General features: G+C 43.2%; 1 protein-coding gene across 1 annotated transcript in view; it reads left to right on the forward strand.

Annotated features, from left to right (window-relative positions):
* The window catches only part of TTC3 (tetratricopeptide repeat domain 3), a 97921-nt gene extending 76325 nt beyond the window's left edge, over positions 1–21596 (forward strand). Inside the window, exons 36-45 of the mRNA XM_056858496.1 lie at positions 176–244; positions 2626–2722; positions 3751–3851; positions 5828–5915; positions 7963–8067; positions 10529–10965; positions 11914–12019; positions 15122–15331; positions 16934–17020; positions 21436–21596. Of these exons, the coding sequence (XP_056714474.1) occupies positions 176–244; positions 2626–2722; positions 3751–3851; positions 5828–5915; positions 7963–8067; positions 10529–10965; positions 11914–12019; positions 15122–15331; positions 16934–17020; positions 21436–21543 (1408 nt within the window). The 3' untranslated portion in view covers positions 21544–21596. The remainder of the gene's footprint in view (positions 1–175; positions 245–2625; positions 2723–3750; positions 3852–5827; positions 5916–7962; positions 8068–10528; positions 10966–11913; positions 12020–15121; positions 15332–16933; positions 17021–21435) is intronic.
* Positions 21597–21791: the final 195 nt, after the last annotated feature.

Raw genomic sequence — 21791 nt, forward strand, 5'->3', positions numbered from 1 at the left:
AGGCAAGGTATATCTCTTGATGCAAATGACAGATTTTAAAAGTATGTTTTTGGGATAGCTGGATATTGGCTGCTACCAATATAGTTGATTTAGTTAATTTTGTACTTGAATAGATGCATTTTTCTGAAATTAACCTGCTTTTCCCTAAAACTTGTGCATATAAAAAAAAAAACAGGTACAAGAGGAGCATTGATGAGAAGGAGAAGCAATACAAATTGTATTTGGATAAATTCCTTGAGATCAGGTAAATGTATATTCATTTTACTAGTTGGCCCAATTCTTTTTTTTTTTTCTTTTAGCCACTACATACTGGCTTGGCTAACTAGGGTGGTGTTTCTCTCTGCGCATTGGAGGAGTGCATACATGCTATACCTCTTCTCTACATAAACAATGTAACATGTAAGCTGGGTGCTTTACATACACTATTCACCTACTTGTTATGGAGGAAAAAATTGCATTTACTTGTTCTTCACATCACACACCATAACATATATTTGTGGTGGAGAAGAGTAAATAAATATGCCTTGAATGTGATCAGCTGCAGCATATGGGTGAATCTTGCCTCCTAGTTGGCCCAATTGTTTGCATGTTTCGACTCTCATAAATTACTGCTTCTCGCTCTGAGGGAGGAGGGCGTCTTCAGCTCGGGTTATTTCCTTTTTCTTTTTGTCAGGGAGGCAGGAACAAAAACTCTAACCTTCCTGTCTCCCAGGGAAAATAGCCCCTCCTCCCTCTTGAGCTCCAGTTTTGTTTCCTGCCCTTGGATAGGGAAGCAGGGTTTTCAGCAGATCTCTGCTGCTCTTAGTACAGATAGTTTAGAAGTTTTTAGTCTCTATAGTTAGTTGTCTTGTCCTAGTATTTTGTCTGTTTCCCCCCATCTGTTTGGTCTTCCTCGCCTGGCTCCTTGGGACCCAGGCTTTTTAGCTCGGCCACCTTTTTCCCCGCCAAAACAACATGGCGGTGAATCCTGCCGACGAGTATATCTCGCCAGAGGATCCTGACCCGGGCTTGCTGACGGCTGCAAACCAGGATCAGACCGACCTGCCCTAGTGACCAGAATGCCTCTAGCGGCCAGAATGCCGCACAGGGTGAAACTTGCTCAGACAAGAAGAGCATCCATTCTCTGAGCAAGGGGGGGAAACGCAAGAAAAGTCTGCAGAAGACAGACAAAGGAGCGAAGAAGATCAAATGCTCGGGAAAGACCTCTAGCGGAGCAGGAAGCTCCAGAAAGAGTAAAGCGGCTCCTAGCCAGGCACCAGCTCCCAATGGCGCGGCTCCTAGCCTTGTTCCTTCAGCGCCCGTGGCTACTCCACTCTCAGAAGGTCAGGACTAAGTGAGCAAGATGCTGATCTCCTATCCTCAAGCCTCAGCAATCTTGCACTGCTGCTCTGTAGGCAGAAAGAACTTCCCAAACGTTAATTCTCCATGCAGTTCCTAAAACAAACAAGGGGATGTACTAAAAGGAATGACAGGATTGCCCATTGGAAACAATGGGCGAGGCTTGCAGGCCCGCTGGAGATAATGGGATCCAAGAATGCCAGTTGACTTACATGGGCTCCATTGAAATACATTACAGCACAAAAAAGTTGCAAAGAAAATGCGGAATGTATTTTCCATTAAAGTCTCTGGGCCCAAATAGACTACTCCAGGACTGGAATGACAGGTCGCAGAGTGGAATGAGAACCTCTAGTTAGCAGAAGCGTTCTGGGACTGGAATGGCAGCACCTAGGAGTAGCAGGTGATCTGTGACTAGAATGACAGGTCAAGTGGAATGACAGCCACTGGGAGTAGCAGAAGCGTTTGGGAATGGAATGACAGTTTGCAGAGTGGAATGACAGCCCCCAATTCAGGAATGAAATGTTCAGGAATGAAATGACAGCCCCTCGGAGTAGCATCAGTGTTCTGGGACTGGAATGACAGTCCCAGTATGTTTCTGTTACTCCCAGGGGCTGTCATTCCACTCTGCAACATGTCATTCCAGTCCCAGAGCACAAATTCTGTTCCCAGGCAGCCGCCCCCCCAGCCCAGATCAAATTTAATGCCAGGAACCAGAGATATAAACTGTACAGAAGACACAGGCAAAGCCAAGTAATGATATAATTTTTTACTTAAAATACAAACATGCTTAAAACAATAACAAAAATAATATCATTAATTGACTTTGTGTCTTCTATGAAGTTCATATCTCTGGTACTTGGCACTACATTTTATGGTATTTATTTATTTATTTATTTATTTGGTATACATGGCCCAGCCCAACCTATTGACGTTTATGTCATATCTGGCCCTCATAACAAATGAGTTCGACACCCCTGGTTTAGAGGGTGGGCTGAAAACAGAAGGCCTCCGTGGAATTTACAGGCTGGCAGGCATCAGTGTCCCTTATCCTCAGCCACCATCTGCAGCATAGAGATAAAACTTCTGACCTGCCTCACAGGATTGAAAAAAATGTTTGTGAAGCAGTATTTAAGATATAGATGGAAAACCATACAGACGCAGATTAGAGGTTGCAGGTAGTTGTGTTGGTCCAAAGCAACAGTTTTCTGAAAACAAATTATTGCTTGCTTGGGAGAACCAGGTTGTGTTCCAAACATATCTTAACTACTTTTAAAATTTACTTCACAGCAATAAGTTTGAAAATGAGAAAGTAAAAATGGAGGAGCTTATAAAAAAGAGTCGCAATGACCACCTGGAGCGTGTTAAGCAGGCTGTTGCAGCAGAGGTAAACTTGCTTACCTGCATTTCTCACCATTCCTGCCCATGGTTCATTAAAGTTTCAAAATGATCTTCACAACCTTTTCTTTGTAATATTTGCGTGGAAGCTTGACAGTAAAAATTAATTGTATTCCAGAAGGAAAAACACATCATGTGGTGCCTTAGCATATACAGTTTTTGTTTACTAATATGCTATGAGCTTCAGAATACTGCACATTAAATCTTTTTGTATGCTCTCTTTCTTATAACTGAAACAGATCACATTATTAAGACTCTGATAAAATACAAACTTGCTCTTACATATTTTGTATCATTTAGAATCTGGTCAACATGCTTCGTATCCAGTGGTTTTTTAATTTTTCCTAACTGACATTTGAGTTTCTGTATACCTTCAAGAACTCTGCCAAAGATCTCTAGCAAGGTTCTGGAAGTTTGTCGAAAGGTTTTTGGAGCTTGTGGATCATGATCCATAATGCTGCTTTCTGTTCTTTGTGGAAGGTCATAGGTTGTTGTAAAATGTTTTTTATTTTGTTGTTATGGGTTATGTACAGTTATTTGTCTCTTCTAAATTACCATCAAATGCAAAAAGGCTTCCTTCTAACGGAGTAGTAACTGGATCTAGCTTAGTTGAAGGAATAATATACAACCCAATGTTTTAAAAGTTTTGATGTAGTCATTTTTATTTTGCATTTGATGAAAGCCCCCTTGAGAGCCTATTTCAGGTTATTAGGTGAGCATTAAATCCAGAGTACTTTCCTTCCTTTTTTATTAGCTTGCTGCAATAATTATGTAAACTTCTCTGGATTCATAATTAATATGAATGTTATTAGATTCATTATGTATCTAGCTCTTAAATTGTATGTGGTGTACAAACATCAGTATCTGCTAAATATGTTGATTATCTGCATGAGATGGATATCCTTGCACACAAATAAAATGTAAGCTGTTAAAATCAATGTTTCATCCTAAACTGAGAGTGAATTAGTATTTTGTCCAGCTAGTTCTTTTATTTAAATTTGGTCAATTTTGTTATAGGTGTCGGTCCTTAAAAACTGGAAGGATGCTGAATTGTACAAGTTGCATGGAAGAGTAGCGCATGCAGAAACCACTCTTAAATACCTAAAGGTCATGAATGGGTATGTCTAAGAATGTATGACTGTACTAGAAGATATGCTTTTGTAACCTTGTCCTTGTAGTACTGTACTGCACTGTATATTGGGCTGCTCTTGGAAGACAATCCAGAAACTGCAAGCAGTTTAAAGATGTGGCAGCTCGCTTATTGTCAGAGACTATTATGAAACAGTTACGTTGGCTGTAGAAAAGAGCAAGAGTCCAGTAGCCCCTTAAAGACTAAAATATTTCTGGCAGGGTATGAGCTTTCGTGAGTCTCAGCTCACTTCTTCAGATATCTGGAGAAGTGAGCTGTGACTCACGAAAGCACATACCCTGCCAGAAATTTTGTTAGACTTTAAGGGCTACTGGACTCTTGCTCTTTTCTGCTGCTACAGACTAACCCAGGGGTCTGCAAACTGCGGCTCCTGAGCCACATGCGGCTCTTTGGCCCGTTGAGTGCGGCTCTCCGAACTTGGTTCGGAGACCCTGTTCTCGTGCCCGCTTGTGCCGGCAGCTGGGCTGCGGAGCCGGCGCGCCTGAGAGCGAGCGAGTGCGAGAGAGCAGGCGAGCGGGCGCGCTGTCGCTCCCCGCCCCCCGCCGTGGAGAATGGCCAGGTCCCCCTTTCCCTTGCCCTCAATGGTTGGGAGACTAAAGCCTCCCCTCCCCTCTAGCTGCACGATTGCTGGGCGGGCTTTCAGCGGTTCCTCCCCCCGCCCGCCTATCAGCTGTTGGGTGAGGCGGGCTTCCTTTGGTAGACCTGGCCTCCGGCTGCGTCCCATTGGGAGGCCATGTCTACCCACTGGCTTTCTTGGCGGTAGACCTGGACTTCGAGGAGGGGAAAAAGTCCCCCTTCAGAGGCCCGGTCTACCAATTAGCTTCTATGGGCCTCCAGAGGCCAGGTCTACTGCCAAGAAAGCCAATGGGTGGACCTGGCCTCCCAATGGGACTCAGCCGGAGGCCAGGTCTACCAATAGGCTTTTATGGCGGTAGACCAGGCCTCCAGACGAGGACTCCAGACGGGGAGGGGGAAATGACAGGGACTTACAATTTAATTTTTATCAATAAATAAGATCACTATTAAGTATGATATCAAGTTTTATTCAGTGTACCTATAGTTTAAGACTTAAAACTTTAATTAAGGTTTATTAAGTTAATAAACAGTGTACCTACCTATATAGTTTAAGTTTAAGAAATTTGGCTCTTAAAAGAAATCTCAATTGTTGTACTGTTGATATTTGGCTCTTTTGACTAATGAGTTTGCCAACCCCTGGACTAACCCATCACGATCTAGCTACATTGGCTGTCTGTCTATTTCCAAGGCCAATTTTTTGGAAGCTGGTTATGATCTTTACAGCCTTTCATGTCCTTTGACCCATACATCTAAAAGGATCATCTCTTCCCGTATGTCCCTGTGCACCAGTTATGGTCCTCAGGTTGTTAGCTACAGCCTGTTTTCCCTTGCTTATGGTAACCCTCCTTGCAGCAACTATAGACCCTGTGCTCTTTCTATCTCACCTTCCCACCCTTTGGAAAAGGCTCCCTGAGGAGATAAGAGGCCTAACATCTCTAGAAATTTTGGGGATGATCTGTAAGACATTTTGTTTGCTAGAGTTTTGAATGGTGTATTGGCTGTGCAGGCATTTGGGTGGTGCTATTTTGGTTTTTTTCTGTATTTTGTATGTTTAAAATTTGGATTTGTAAGCTGCCTTCATCCATGGGGAAGGATGGGGGTATAAATACTGTAGTAAACTATTGATTGAAAGGTTCTGCAAAAGACCCATCAAAGTTTTATTTGATTTTGCTCTTTATAAAGCTGTTTTGCAATGAAGAAGTAATTCATATGTTTTGAACTGTTGACTGCTCAAGGTGTGTACTATACTATATTTGACTTTGCTCAACAGTCTGCTTTTGGCATTAGATTGTAAATTCAGATTGGTTTTAAAGTTATTAAATCAATTTATCACAATGATAGGAAATTTTTAAAATTGCAATTTTTCAGTTGGTCAGCATCACCTGATATGAAGTTTCAAGTTGATTCTTTGCAGTCCTTTATTTCTAATATCAAAGAAGAAACGGAAAAAGCAGAGGTATGCATACTGTTATCAGTATTTGTAGCAAACTGATTCTGTAGAGATCTCTTCTTGATAGAATTGAATTTCCTTTCATCGTTAGACTCTCTGTCCCTGTGGGATTGGTTTATTGGAATACTGTTGTTAATCCACAAGAATAAACCTTTTGTGCTCATTGCACCAGAGGTTATTAATTGTTTTTGCTTCCTGAGCAGATAGCAAGTTTGCTGCTGTTCTATGGAACGAATAATTTGGTGTAGTTGAAACCAAGACATTCCAGTGTTTGGTTATGCTGCAATTGCTTGTTACCCTGAATATGTGTGTGATAATTATTATAAAGATGCTTGAGACATTTGTAATCCTTTGTAATTTGTAATAATAAATACAAATACAAATTTATTATTACAATCCAGAGAACTGTAAGCAAGGTTTAAGTGGCAGAACAGATCCTTCCTCCTCCTGTTTTCTGCAGCCTTCCACGCACCCCAATAAAACTGGCCCAGCTGTAGCTTGAGTGGAAAATTAGTGAAAACTGCAGTTATCTCCTTGTGTGAGCAGAATTGCCTTCTCCTCACAGAAGGGTACCTCTGGAACCTTACTGCTGAAAAGGGGATCATATCCAATTAGGATTTGGGCATTTTAAAAAAATCTAAGCTTTCCAAACTTTTAAGGTAGCATTTGAAAACGGATGGGAAATTTTTATTTAATTTGTGTAAATTTTGAAGAAGGAAAGGCAAAGTTCTTAAGCAGGGTGACACAAGCCAGTGTTGGGGCAGCTGCAATGCTCTTGGCACCTTTATACCATATGTGGTGGCATCGGGCTTACTGCAGTTGCAGTTTGGACTAAAATTAGCCAAGTGACAGGTATCAGTCGAGAGACCCCAGCCTGGCACTCTTTCACATCTTTATAAAGGGTGATGTTAGTAGTAATAGTATAATAGGAATAGTAATACTTCTAACTGCAGCTTGAATAGAACTGGCAAAACATTGAATAGGTATATCAGTAGGGTACTGGAATCTAAAGGTATGGGAAGAGGTAGCCATGAAAAAGCTGATCTTCCAGATACACCAAACAATGGGAGGCATAAAAATCCTGAGAGATTTTACAATCAGCAGAAATCATAGATGGTGAATAAATGAAGTAAATAAATACATTAATAACTTGTACAGAAAAAAAGAGGACATAAATATATTGGCTCCTATAACCTAACTGGCCTTCAGGATTCAGTAGGTGTTCCAGATTCTAATATTATCAGTCATAAATTCCTTGCAGTTACCTGTGTTACGTTTACAGAGTTGTCATAAAATGCTGAAATATTTGTAACCTTCAGTATTGGTACTTTTGTGCTTTATTTATATTTTGTCTAGCTGTCCTCACTGCTTGATGTTTATATGCCTCTGCTCTTGTTTATGCTTGGGAAATCTTTTTCAACAAAGAATTAAAGTTAAGGACTAGTGGTGTAATAGAATTGAATAAGATATTCATAGCATTTTACAAGAATTCTTTTGAATATTTAAAGAAATCAGGTGTGCTAATCCTGCAGATATTCATGTAGTCAAAAGTTCTGGTGGAGGCTACAGGTTGAGTATCTCTTATCTGGACGTCTGATATCCGGACTGATCTGAAAACCAGATCTTTTGAGCAGGCATGAAGGCGTTACTCACAGGCCCTCAGCAGTGCCATTGATGGTTCAGTGTACACAGAATTATTTAAAATATTGTTTAAAATTACATTCAGGCTATGTGTATAAAGTATATATAAAACATAAATGAATTTTGTGTTTAGACTTGGGTCCCATCCCCAAGATACCTCATTATGTATATACAAAAATTTCAAAATATGGAAAGATCCAAAATACGGACCACTTCTGGTCCCAAGCAGTCCATATAAGGGATACTCAACCTGTATTGGAAATCCATATGAACCTCTCATACTTCCACAGGGGGCATTTGCCTGGGATGTCAACAGTTTTGGCTGTATAGGTCTTATTGTTAGAGGTAAATTGGCTATAAGTTAACCTTCTCTGTAATTATGTTTTCTTCCCCTCTCCCTCAACTTCTGCAGAGTCAGTTTGAAGAGAAAATTTGCATGGTAAAAAATGGTGCCTTTCTAAACAGTATCTCCAAAGTAGAAATTGCAGAATTTGAGCTTCCTCTCATTCCGTCATCAGTAAGTATCTAGCAATTTCAGACCTTTTTTATTATTTGTTTTGTTTGATAAGCTAAAGGACTACTAAATTCTCATTATCACCACAGAATTGGGAGAACGTAAAAATATAAGCACTGATATTTACTGTCACGTGAACCTCCAGTGTATGTGCATAGTAGAGCATTTCATATGGCTGGAGCCAGGGGAAGTACAGTGTCCTTTCCATATGACTGCCTGGGACTGCTTCTCTTGTGAGGAGAGGCAACTCCAGGAAGCAGACCCCTGGCCATTGCCTGATGGATGGAAGGGGGAGGAGAATCACCTCCCTGTCTCCTCGCCTTTACCTCTTCAGCCAGACTGCAGCCTGATAAGAAGAGTCCTAATGGATAGGACTAAAGGTCAATCTAGTTCAGCATTCTTATTTCCAGTGGCTAGTCAGATACTTCTGGTAAGCCAGATAAGCAGCACATGAAAGCAATATCCCTACCCCGTTGCCCCTCGTCAACCAGTGTTAATTGACACACTGCCTCTGATCAGCGAGGGTTCCATTTATCCACCATGGCAAATAGTTGTTTTGAACGTATTCTCCTTGAATTCTCCTTTTTAAAGCAACTCCCTATGTTGCAATGTTACAGCTTGGCTGAAGGTATTAAGTGAGGAGAGGGTTATGGGGGTGAACTATTTTCTATGAAGTGGAAGGCTAAAATGTACTCAAATGCTATGACAGAAAACCTCAAGCACCATACTGCTTAGAATTTGTGTATCTGTGGAATAATGGGGGAGTGGGACTATTTTGTAAATTAACCAAAAGAAAAAGATACCTCCTCCCCCAAAACAGCCTGATGAGGGCTGAATATGCATCAGGAGCATGAGGTGTGGCAGCAGTTTGTGCAGAGGTTGATATTGTGAGGGGTGGTCCTTCAGGTTTGTGGGTCCCAGGGCATGAAGGACTTTGCAGGCAACAGCCAGCATCTTGAACTGAACTTGGACACAAACCGGTAACCATTGCAGGGTAGGGGTGGGCAATTCAGAAATTGTTTTAACTCCATGTGTGAAAGGCATGATTATGGTTTTCATTAAAGATTGGGAGTACTGTTATCTTTTCAGAAATCTTCATTTTAGTAAATATCGGAACAATACTCCCAATGTAGTGAGACCAATAATTATGCCTTTTCTGAAGGAAATTAAAATGATTTAATTTGTGCCTCCCCCGCTCCCAGAGACAGCAGGAGCAAGGAGGGAGAGAAGGCCTGTGCCCCAGCATGCAGCTGGTCTGCGGTATGTCAGCCTTTTAAACTTTAAAGGGCCATTATTTTCTAGGAGTGGAAGACCTGGTCTCCTACTGCCCATACAAGATAATGACGACGCTTTAAAGTTTAAAAGGGTTGATGTGTTATGAAGAAGCTGGGTGTGCTGAAAATAATGAGGGAGATACCTGGCCTCTGAATCCAGAAGTCAACTATCCTTAGAAAAGAATGCCCCTTTAAAGTTTTAGGGGCTGATATGCCTTCCTGTTACCTCTCTGCTGTGATTTGTCAGTAAGGCCTTTCACAAAATTGGATATATCTGTTACTGGAAATATCAGGCATCAGGGAGGGGCCGTGCCTCTGTGGTAGAGCATCTGCTTGGCATGCAGAAGGTCCCAGGTTCAATCCCCGGCCTCTCCAGTTAAAGAGACTAGGCAAGTAGGTGATATGAAAGACTTTTCTCTGCCTGAGACCCTGGAGAGCCGCTGCCAGTCTGAGTAGACAATACTTACTTTGATGGACCAAGGGTCTGATTCAGTAGAAGGCAGTTTCATATGTTCACTTTATCAGATTGGCAATATCCAGTTGTATACACTTAGCGCAGAGATCTTAAAATAAGTTTAATATAGCATGTGGCAAGTGGCCAGACTCAACTAGTAAATGGGCTGCTGCATATTTGTGCCTGTTGAAGTTCATGAATTGTATCTTCGAGGGCAGCCCCATGTAGATCATGTTCAATAGTCTAGTTTTGGTGTTACTGTTTCATATATCAGGAATCTATGGGGGGCTGAATAAATGTGTTAATACTTTTCCATAAACATGTTATTGTTATGAAATTGGATCCTAAGTGCCCTTCCGGCTAGCAGAAGAGTGGTTGGACTGTTTTAACTTATTTTTCTAACTACAGCCCCCCCCCCCCAACTCCCATTCTCTTGGTAATCCATAATTTGGGGGTATTGAAGACTGCAGTGGGAGAGGGGAAAGTAGCACAGCTCTCCTTGTGCTGCAAAGGATCAAAGCCTAAAATGTTGCTTGTGAGCTACCAAATAAATGCCTGGGTAAAACAGATGAAGTTGAAAAGGTGTTATGTTTTCTCAGTTTTTATCAGTTTTTATCATATAGATTAACATGAAGACTTCAGTATGAGACAGTCTTTAAAAGAGAAAACCCTTCAGAATGCTTGAAAATACTGCTTGCAGAAATATTTACCTGATTAGGCTATTCTTTTTCTCTAGGCAACGTATGAGAAACCTCCTATTAATGATCCAGCTATTGTCATGTATTCATCTGGGACTCCTCACCCGCCATCTCATTTTCTTGATATGTTTTCAAGTGTTAAAGATAACAGTCCGCTTCACTCCCCAGTTAATAAGCATACTGGAAGTAAAACATCCCACAAAAATTCTCACGTGTCCTCTCCTGCATGTGAAGACTCTGGTGAAGCACTCCTTCAGAGTACAGGGAAGTCACATTTCGATGCAGTATGTCTGTCCAAGTCACCGAGGAACTCGAGAAGACATGTCCAGGATATCCAGTCACAGCACAGTACTCTAGAAGAACCAGCAGCAGCTTCAAGGCTGGACCATAACAGAGCTGCAGACCAGCTGCCTCTTCCACAGCCAACTGAAAGTATCATTGACCAACTTAGGGCTATATTCCCAGACTATACAAGGTATTTCTCCTTGGGTGCAGATACTGGTCATAGCATAGTTTCATATGTTGTGGTTGGTTGGTTCCTCAGAATTTATTTAGAAACACAAATTATTTGGTGATTAAACAAATGTTGTAGAATAACCTGCATTTGTTTTCTTTTGGTTGTGCACTTTTTCTATATTTTTTTTAAAAAGGAAAGCTACTGACTGCTGGGTGTCTTTGGTTTGTAGAAAAACAGAAATAGTTCATCTTATGATTATCTGAATCAAGTTCTTTTGATGACAGGTTCATTCATCAGAGAGGCCTGGCCTCAGTATATGGACATCAGTGAGGGGACCCAGTTCAGAATATTGTTGGCAGTACCTCTCCCCTAACACTTGTACTGTCCACATGGGATGTGCTTAGCAGCTGTTTTTCATCCTCTTTCTGTTGGTTGGTGAAAGTGAAGTAGAGTCGCAATTCAGGGTTCTTATATGATGCAGTTGAGTTTTTAGGTATTGTATGCCAATGCTATTTGTTCAGTTTTCAGTCCAGTTTTCTTAGATTTAAACTATGTATTGCATAATGCTTGCATAAATTCTTCTGAAGTAGTTTCTGGAATAAGCCCTACTGAACCTGGTGGGGCTTACTTTTGAGTAAACTTGCATAGAATTTTTGAGAGTAGTTCTAAATTATCATCTTTTAAACCTACTTCCCAGCTACTTCCAATGATAAGACACTGATTTATATCTGAAAAGTGCCAATACGTATCTTCCCTCTTTGCTGTTGCTTTGCAGGTTTTATGACAATGAAGGAAATTATTATGAAAGTTTTGCTACTTTGCATTTGAGATTCAGATTTAACTATTGTTGGGGAAAGGGGTGAGTTTTTTGCAAGATGGGACTACTTAAAGATGCAACTTCGCTGCAGGGAGGTATTCTGTGTTCCAAACCCTTAATAGCTTTGCTTTTTGTCCTGTCTTTTGCAGTTCAGATTTTGACACCTTTATAAAAGAACTAAAAGTCAGCAATAGAAACAAACTGAGCATGGACGAACTCCTTAACTTTATTCTGGATCACGCAAACAAGAAGAAGGTATCGCTGCTAGAAGTGTTTGGCCCACTGTTACAAAACAACAAAGAAAATAACCTCAGGGTGTAAAGTTATGCACAACTCCCTAGTAATTCTTCACCATTTCAGGCAGAAGCTCTGCTTAATGGGTTGCCTTTTAAAATGAATATATTGTTTAAAACTATTTTCTTTCATATATACAGCTCACTTTCAGGCGCCAACATCGGGATATGGGGTACTGCCCTTCAATGGTTGTGCTCCTTCCTGCAAGGTCAGGGAAAAAGGGTAGTGCTTGGGGAGGAGGTCTCACAGCGGCACCCTCTAGTGTGCGGGGGTGTCACAGGGTGCGATACTATCCCTATGTTGTTTAACATCTATATGCGCCCCCCTTGCCCAGCTTGTCCGGAGTTTTGGGCTGGGATGTCATCAGTGTGCTGATGACACCCAGCTTAATCTGTTGATGAACAGCCTTTCAGACTCCACCCCGGACACACAGGCCAGGTGCTTGGACGCCGTGACTGTGTGGTTGAGGAAAAGCTGCCTGAAGCTGAATCCAGCGAAGATGGAAGTACTGTGGCTCAGGGGGGCAGCTTCCGACTCTTGATGGCGTGCAACTAATATCTGCACCTGCCGTCAAGAGTCTGGGTGTGATCCTTGAGGCTTAGATCACAGTCATGGTCAAGACGGCGCTTTTCCATCTTCGCTGGGCCTGGCAGCTGGTGCCTTACCTCTCCCGCCCGGATCTAGCCACAGTTATCAATGCGACGGTCACCTCTAGGCTGGATTACTGTAACTCACTGTACATAGGGCTGCCCTAGAGACTGATCCAGAGGCTCCAGCTGGTACAGAATGTGGCGGCGAGGCTCCTTAGGGGGACCTCGCCCCACGAACATATACAGCCAGTGCTCCTCTAACTGCACTGGCTCCAGCTGGAGTACCGGATCAGGTTTAAGGTGCTGGTTTTGACCTTTAAAGCCTTACATGGTCTGGGATCCCGCCTGGTAACATCAGGGCCCTGCAGGATCTTAACAAGTTCTGCAGGGCCTGTTAGACAGAGCTTTTCTGCCAGGCCTACAACCGAGGACAGCTGCAGGTGTTACCTATGCTGGCCTCTCTACTTCCCTTCCCACTCTTTTTTGGATGTTTAGTGTAATTACGCTTGGAGTTGGCCTGCTGGTCTGTCTGATGCAGCAGATGCTGCATGAATTGTGTGAGGAGACGACCCCTTGGTGTCCTGGAGGGCCCCTTCCAATGTACCTTGGGTGCTTGGGTTGCTCTTCCTTGGCCTCAGACAGGGCAGCAGGATGGGTGTGAATCCAATCTGCTCTTGTAGGCTAAGAGGAGTCTCCGCAAGCTCCCACCTCTGCAGCCTTCCTCCTCCCCGGCCTCAGCGTCTTCACCCTCTTACATAGAGCTGCCAGCCCAGGTAGCCCCACCCCAGCCCTTCCAGTCCCCACCCCCAAAGTCCATAAAAGGCCTAACTGAGCCCCACCCTCATGCCTCTGCAGCAAGAGCGTCCGCCCATTCCTCTCCCCGCCCTTCAGCTGGTGGGTGGGATAGCCATAGTCCCCTCACACCGGGGAACTTTGGCAGCTGAGCCCTCCAAGGCCTGAGCCAGTGGCCCCTCCCATCCCTCCCCACTCACCCCTTGGGTGGGAAGGACTATGCTGTGAGACCGCGGATCCTCCTCCCTCTCCCCACCTCTCAGCTGTTGGGCGGGAAAGAGGCATAGTGCCACGACGTTGACTTTCCCCGCCGGGCCGTGGGGAAACATTTCCTCCTCCTTGCCTCCACCTCTCAGCTGTTGGGCGGAGAACGTGTGTGGCTCGGTGTCTTCGGCGTCCTCTCCCTGGGGCTTGGCTGGCCAGGATGTCATTTGAGCCGGCTGCCTGAGCTCGGGCTGCTCCGCGGGTGGCAGCTGCTTTGGGGCTCCTGGCACTCTCGGGGGAAATATGTGGGTGGGGGAGTCCCGAGGCAAGGGGAGCATCTGCCGCCTCAGGACAGATTGCGTGCCATCTATGGGTTTTTAGGATTTCATAATGTGTCTATTTTACTGCTTTAAATTTTAACGAGATATATACGTATGTAACAATAAATAAATAAATACAGCTGCTGCTAAAGCAATGTGTTTTTGAATCTTCACAGCTAACAAATCTCTGATGGCCAGACTGCTGGGCAAAAGTCCCACTTGGCTCTGCCCATTTTCTAAAAAGCCTTGGCGGGCACCAAGAAAATTATCAGCAGGCCCCATGGCACCCATGAGTGCAATGCTGGAGACCCCTGCTATTTGGAATAGGGCTTTTTCCTTTGTTCTCCCAAGGGTCTAGAATGTTCTGCCAAGGAAAGTACATGTGCTAATTTCCAGAAGCATTTCGTTGTTTAAGCTGTTTGTATGCCTACTCTTAGAGCCCCATGGCGCAGAGTGGTAAGTTGCAGTACTGCAGTCCAAGCTCTGATCACGACCTGAGTTCGATCCCGACGGAAGTCGGTTTCAGGTAGCCGGCTCAAGGTGGACTCAGCCTTCCATTCTTCTGAGGTCGGTAAAATGAGTACCCAGCTTGCTGGGAGTAAGGCACTGGCAAACCACCCCGTAAAACAAAAGTCTGCGTAGTAAACGTCGGGATGTGACATCACCTCACGGGTCAGGAATGACCCGGTGCTTGCACAGGGGACCTTGACCTTGACCTTTATATGCCTACTCTTAACCATAAAGTTTGCAAAGTGGGATACATTAATATAAACTGTCCATAAATAAATCTTAGGGAGTAAAGATATATTTATTTGGTGCCTAGAAACAGGTTTTATAGGTGAAGGGCCACCACAGAGAGGACCCTGTCTCTCAGTTTAGAAAAAGAGACACATTCAACACAGCCTTGATGTTTGGGCAGGTTGATATGGGAGAAGGAGGCCCTTCAATGTACATAAGACTTCAACCATGAAAAAAACATACTGCTGATCATTTTGAATCTTTACCGCTAGTTGTATTTTGCTCTAGTTTTTATTTTCTAACTTTGATAATGGATATGTACTTTAAGTATTCTAATTGTTTATCTTCATTAATTGTCCTGAGTATTGAAATGACAAAAATATAAACTAACAAAATCTGGTTCTTGTCTTACTCTTTAGATTAACTCCCCTCCAGGTAAAATTGAGCAACCATCTTCCTCCAATTCAGGACAGAGCAGAAATCAGACTCAAAAGATAAAGACATCCAACTCAAGGCCTGGTCATGAAAAAACAAAGAAAAAAGCTCTCCCACCGGCATCAACTCAACTGCCTTGGAAAACCGATGGAGGAATAGCAAAATCTAAGTGGAATAAGTCTAGTGAGGCCACTGTAGGTATTTTGCATCACAGTGCAGCTAACGGCAATGAAAACTATTAAGTACTTCCTAAAGTGCATGAACAACTTGATGATACTTGGGGTGGTTCACATATGTGTTTTCCCCTTTTTCTCATCTCTCGTACAAGATGTGGGCAGTGCCTGATGTTATAGGCAATGCCTGGTTGAACTGGTGAACATACCATCAACTTTAGGAAATCCAGAATCTTTTCCAAAAATTTGTACTTACTGAAGATAATTGCTTCTCTTTCTCCTCACTCCAAATAAAAACATGGGTGGTAATCCCAGTTTTGGAAGATCAACATATTTTTTGTGAAACTTCCACAGTGTAAAAGTTTAGTAAATATTGGGCTGGATTTACATTATCTATTAATGGAAGGCATTGACAGTTGTGAGGCTTCCCCACTTTCCCTACCCAGTAGACCCTTCTGACCCCAGGAAGTTGATTACCAAAGTTGTGGGGACCCACATGCAGTAATAACCATACAGGTCAGTAGTCTGCAGTGAGGAGAGGGAAGGAGACAAAATCACCCTTTTTGCCTCTTTCATCAGTGGGGCTGCACTGACCTAAAGGGGAGGAGGGAGCAATTTTAGTCTCCAACCCCCTGCTCACTGCAACCCATTGAACTGCAGTGGCAATGTGATTCTGCAACCTAAGAAATCAGCTTTCCGGGGATTGGAAGGCACTGCTGTGGGAAGCACAGATGATTTCTGATCCTTTCTCAAGAAGAATGCACATGTAATCCATAATCCATTGAATACTGGTGTTGTGAACTAGGGAGGGGAATGGTGCCACTTTTTTTTGGTTCCTCAGACATAAATTCTAGATTTTCTATTTCTAAAATTATCATTAATGTCTTGCTTCCCAAAAGTAGCAACCCTCAAGACTTAGGCTGTTACCGCACTAGGTATTCCCAGTGATGTACCAAGAGTTTGGAAATGTTATAAAAAACATCGCTTTAAAAGGGTTTTTGGATGCCACGGCTAAAGAATGGTTGGAAGACATCTTCACAGCTAAAGGGGCCAAACAAAGTGCGAACTGTATTTTTTATAACAGTTTCAAACTCTTAATACATTGGTGGGAATACATTGAAAGTGCAAACAGAATTTTTTATAACATTTCCAAACTCTTGATACATCACTGGGAATGCCTAGTGCAGTAACAGCCTTAGTGACACACATTTACAAGTTGTTGACATTGATATAACTGCCTTGTGGTCTGTTCCAAAGAGCTTTCATGTATGTAAAAGCCTGGCATTTCTGAAGATATTTGAATAGTACATGTACCATTTTATGGTAGCCATTGCACAAAAATGAAGTATGTTTTGAGCTCTCTTTTTTACTTTTATATGAAGTTGGGCCATTTAACCCCATACTTCTAGCTGTCCTGGATCTCAGGCTGATGCTTTTCCCCAACTCTGCCACCTTTTAACAGGGTGCCAGGGATTGATCAGGGGTCATGGCACATGCAAATTAAATGAGCTTAATATTGTGCTACTAATGCTTTAAAATGTTTGTAGCCTGTTTTTAATCTGTGAAATAGTATTGTAATAGCTCAGAATCTGAAATAACTATGAACTCATTTGTTTTTAATAGGATAATGATCCCTGTGTGATATGCCATGAGGAACTTAGCATGGAAGAATTCAGTGTGCTAGATTGTGGACACAAATTTCACAAACTGGTAAGTGAGACCATAGGTCCAGGAAGGCAACTTGTATCATTTCTATTGCTTGTGACTTTGCAGACAAAGACAGTGAATGAGTCAGGTGACAACAGGTAGTTCCTAACCTATTCCTGCTCTAAGGGAAGAGCATCTTGCAGCTTAGGTTATTCATTCCCACCACTAGGGGAGGCAGGACTGACTTTTTTGTACTTGCTGTCTCCTGGGCGGGAATAGCCCGGGCTTCCAGTTTCCCTCCTGCCTTGCTGGGGAGTGCTAGGTAGTCAGCAGAGCTCTGCTGCTGCTTCTAGTGTAGTATCAATGAACAACAGTTACAAGTAAGTGCAACACTGGTTTTCTCTCTCATCTTTCTCTTTCTAGCCTACTCTTCTATTCTAACTACCTCCCCCCCTTCAAAAAAAACCCTGTCCTCTCCATTTTTGTTTGGTTTCTCTTTTTCCTGCCTTTCCCCTACTCTTCTTCCCGCTCCCGGGGAAGAACAACACGGTGACCGCGTCTTCAAAGGCTCAGGCGGAGCAGGTCGATTTCCTCTTGGAGGCTGATCACAATTGCACGCTGTGATCTCAGGGATCAACCCAGCCTCTGCAACTTGACGAGCCGTCCTTCGGAGCAGCGCAAGCCAGACTCAGAACATGTGGATGATCGGCTGGTTTCTAAAAAGGCTTTGCAAAAGAGGTATCATGGCGGCCATGGCAAAAAATGCGCCAAAAAGCTCCGGCCCCGAAAACACAGCTCTGGCACCATTGCAGCGATTTCCCACAGCTTTCCCACCGAAAAAGATCGTGTGGAAGAGCCAAATACGGGCAGCTCCCTCCCAAACAGCAAGATCTCCGATGGTAACATACAATTGCCCCCGTGAGAGGCGGTGGGGGGAGGGAGACCAACTACTGTGGAGCAAGTAGCAGCCATGATTAGTCAAGCCCTAGCGGCTGAAAGGCAGTATAACCTGGCGGCCCAGGTTACGCAAAATGTACTTCAGTCCCCTTCTTATTCAAGCAGTTCCCCTGCACAGTCTTGCAGAGGGAATAGTCCCTGCTGCACCCATGCAGAAAAATCCAGTGTAGTGGAACCCTGCTGTTCTCTAACAGAGGGACATATTCCATGGCCCACTAAGGCGGCCAGGAAATCAGTCTGCAACCAACCGACCCAGGCTCCCATGGAATTTGATCAGGCTTCTGTTTATTCCTCGGAAGGGAGTCATATGAAGGAAGGGAAGTGCATTTCAGACAACGAGGAGTTCGTGGTTGAGGAAGGAAGCCAACCTAGGCTATTTGCCTCTGAGGATTATAAATCCCTCCTCTCCAAAGCTCTCATAGCCCTCGAGTTTACTGAGGAAGCTGACTCAGTAGAGGGAACAAAACCCCAAGTCTGGCCTAAAGGGACCAAGACTTATTTCCCAAGTGCAGACCTACAAAATAAGAGAGTTCCCCTCCCAGAATATTTCCAGAGGGTTATCAGGACAGAGTGGGACAAACCTACTATCAATAGGCAGTTTCCCCCCTCCATTAAAATTTTTAATGACATGTCTTCTTCTGCCAAGGAGCTTTTCAAACTTGCTGTGGCTGGCGCTCCCGTGGCTGCACTCCAGTCCCCAGGTTTACTTTCTGAGGATGGGGTGGGGTCCATCAAGGACCAACTAGACCATAAGATGGAGTTTCTGTCTAGGAAAGTACATGAAGCATCCGCCTTGTCTCTCCAAACTACTACTACAGCAGCTATTATAGCCAGGGCATCTCATGCATGGTCAAAGAAACTCCCAGCTCCAAGTGGGCGCAGACAGCAGACTCACAGAGGGGGTAGATAGAGTCCTCAAGGCCTCGGCCTTTCTGGCAGATGCCTCCATGGATACATTGTCTTTCTCAGCCAGGGCTGTAGCTTCCAGTGCGGCCATTTGCAGGACTTTGTGGCTAAGAGCCTTGCCTCTAGATGTTAAATCAAAATCTCTTCTAGCGTATCCCTTACAGGGTGGCAAGTTATTTGGAGATTGTTTGGATAAAACGCTGACAGTCGAAAGAAAAAACACATCATGCCTCGGCCGTATAGGAAGGAGGGCAAATCCTTTCATCAACCCTTTCACAGCAGCCACACCTTGCCACATTTCAGGCAAGACCAGAGGTGATCTTCCTGGTCCTCAAATCCTTTCATCGTCAAAGCCGCTTCTCCCACCCTTTCCAACAGCAGCAGCAGTTTAGAGGGGACAAAGGGAACAAGTTCCCCAAATCTACCAAACAATGACACCATCGCAGTTCCTGTGGAGGGAAGACTGCAGCTCCTTCTTCCACATTGGAGACTCTCACATCCGGATGCATGGGTACTGCATGTCATACAACAGGGATATCAGATCGAGTTGAAATCCAACCCACGGGATCACTTCGTTCCATCTCCAACTGCTTGTTCCTCCAACAATCATGCAAGAACCCTGGATGCCATTTACCACCTCCTGCAAAACTGCCGTCGAAGCTGTGCCCTCTCTCGAACTCGGCACCGGTATTTATTCCATTTTCTTCACTGTCCCCAAGAAGAATGCCGCTCGTGGTAGAAGAGTGCTCCAAAGTATTATCAAAGTGGATGACTGATTTTCACCCGGGGCTTAGCTCTTGGATGTCCCAAGCTGCAAGATGCCCTTCCCTCAGAGTGGGAACGGAGCCTTGTCTACTCACCGAGAGGGTTCCTTCCGCTCTAAGGAAGAAGGGCATCTTGCCCACCCGAACAGAAGTCATACCAGGATGGCAATTTAGAAGAGCTGGGACATTGAAGGATCCGTTTTCCCTTCATCTGTTAATTCAAATCCTGCATTCTACTTAGGGAGTACAGAAAACCTTGCATCTGTCATTCTCTCTTCCCCTACTACCGAGTTTACATGTTGTCTTGTTCATCTTGGTTCAGTATACATGTTATTATTGGTACCTACAGTTTTGTGTTTCATGTTCACATTTCTCCTGTCTCTAGTAGCTCGTTAAAGTTAAACTGGAAGCCCGGGGTATTCCCACCCAAGAGACAGGAAGTACAAAAAAGTTAGCCCTGCCTCTCCTAGTAGTGGGTGTGAATAACCCAAGCTGCAAGATGCCCTTCTTCCTCAGAGCGGAAGAAACCCTCTCAGTGAGTAGATAAGGCTCTGTTCTCCACTTAGTGTGATCAGTGGAATGTAACTACTGATTGCATCTATAGTTGCCTAGTTCATTTGTCCACATACATTTTCCTCCATGGCTGGTTGTGACAACTGCTCCAACGGTAAGAAATGTATTCTGTGAACTGACTCCTAGTTTGGAAAAATTCTTGGATTATAGTGTAGAAATTGAAATCCTACTTGCCTTACCAATTTAGTAAATTTAGATCACTGTTCTTGCTCAAGCCTGGAAATGCAAGTAGCAATAAAGCCACAAGTGTTTCTTAGCAAGTATTTTCTTTACTAGTAAAGGTAGCAGTATCACCTCTGGTCACTGTAGCTCTGGCCCTTCCCCTTGTCATATCGCCTGTAAGCAGACAGCAGTTTCCTAGGATTGTAATGGCCCTTTTCAAAGCTACCATACTCAAAGCAGTTACCACTCTGTTACTGTAACGGTTGAGAGGTTGCCCACACGTAAGGGCATCCATGGATTTGCTTTATTGCATGTATGACACAAACTGGTCATAAATTCTCACAACCAGCTCATAGAGAGAGTATAAAATAGCTTATGGTAAAGGCAGAGGGGGAAGACTTCCTAGTATACCCAAGCTCTCCCTACATCTGGTATGACAAATCAGATGTTATCAAGGACAGCTGTTTAAATAGGATTGTATTGGCTTTTCTTTAGTAGGACTTCTTGGCATACAGATGAATAGGCAGTTTAGCTGTTTAGTCAGTAACTTGCATTTAAGTCCAATTAAGTCCAACCTATAACTTATTACTGGAAACGATAAATTTTAATTGGAATTGTAAGTTGAGGACATTTAGTGCACTAACCATACGGTCAGCAACAAAAAAAATAATCAGTTGATTGCCGTTTATTAGATCAGCCATTCAAAATAAGTCATTTCCTACTGATATTGAAATGAATTCTGAGCTTGCTTCAATAATTGGTGTTTAATGGTTGTCAGAAAATATTGCTGCATTCATGTATACAGTGAAGAAACAGAATTATATAAGTACTACTGTACATATTCTTTCAGTAGAGTGGGTGTTAACACTGCTTTGAGCTTCTGGAAAAAATGTTTAAAAATAAAAAGCTAAATATTACTTATTATTATTAAAGGAAGCACAGCCTTCAATTTGCAAGATCTGAGCAAGGTTGTCAAAGATAGGACATTTTGGAGGACGTTAATTCATAGGGTCGCCATGAGTCGGAAGCGGCTTGATGGCACTTAACACACACAAATATTACTAGTTTTACACAGAAGTAATTGTTTTTAATTAATCGTTTTCCTATCTTCAATAGTGTATTGGTCCATGGATTAAGGAGCACAGTACGTGTCCAACATGTCGGCGTCATGTTTTGTTACCTGAAGATTATCCTGAGCTTCCTGGACGAAACAGATGTACTTGAAATTTTGTTGCCGTATACAGATTAGTGAGAGATGTGTGCAGTCTGCTTTGTCTGTTATGGATTGTTATATTTTAGATGCAGTAAACAACATGTAATACAGCTTCTGCCATTGTTCCTGACTGCTAGTCAAATGAATATTTCAGTTTATGTGTCCTTCTGCTTCGTTTTAGGGGATTTTATATTGCTTGACCATTCTCTTGCCTCTAGCAATATTAAACAACATGTATTTTAGCTGTACTCTAGCAAAA

Source organism: Euleptes europaea, chromosome 12 (genome assembly GCF_029931775.1).
Source record: "Euleptes europaea isolate rEulEur1 chromosome 12, rEulEur1.hap1, whole genome shotgun sequence".
NCBI classification, from domain to species: domain Eukaryota; kingdom Metazoa; phylum Chordata; class Lepidosauria; order Squamata; family Sphaerodactylidae; genus Euleptes; species Euleptes europaea.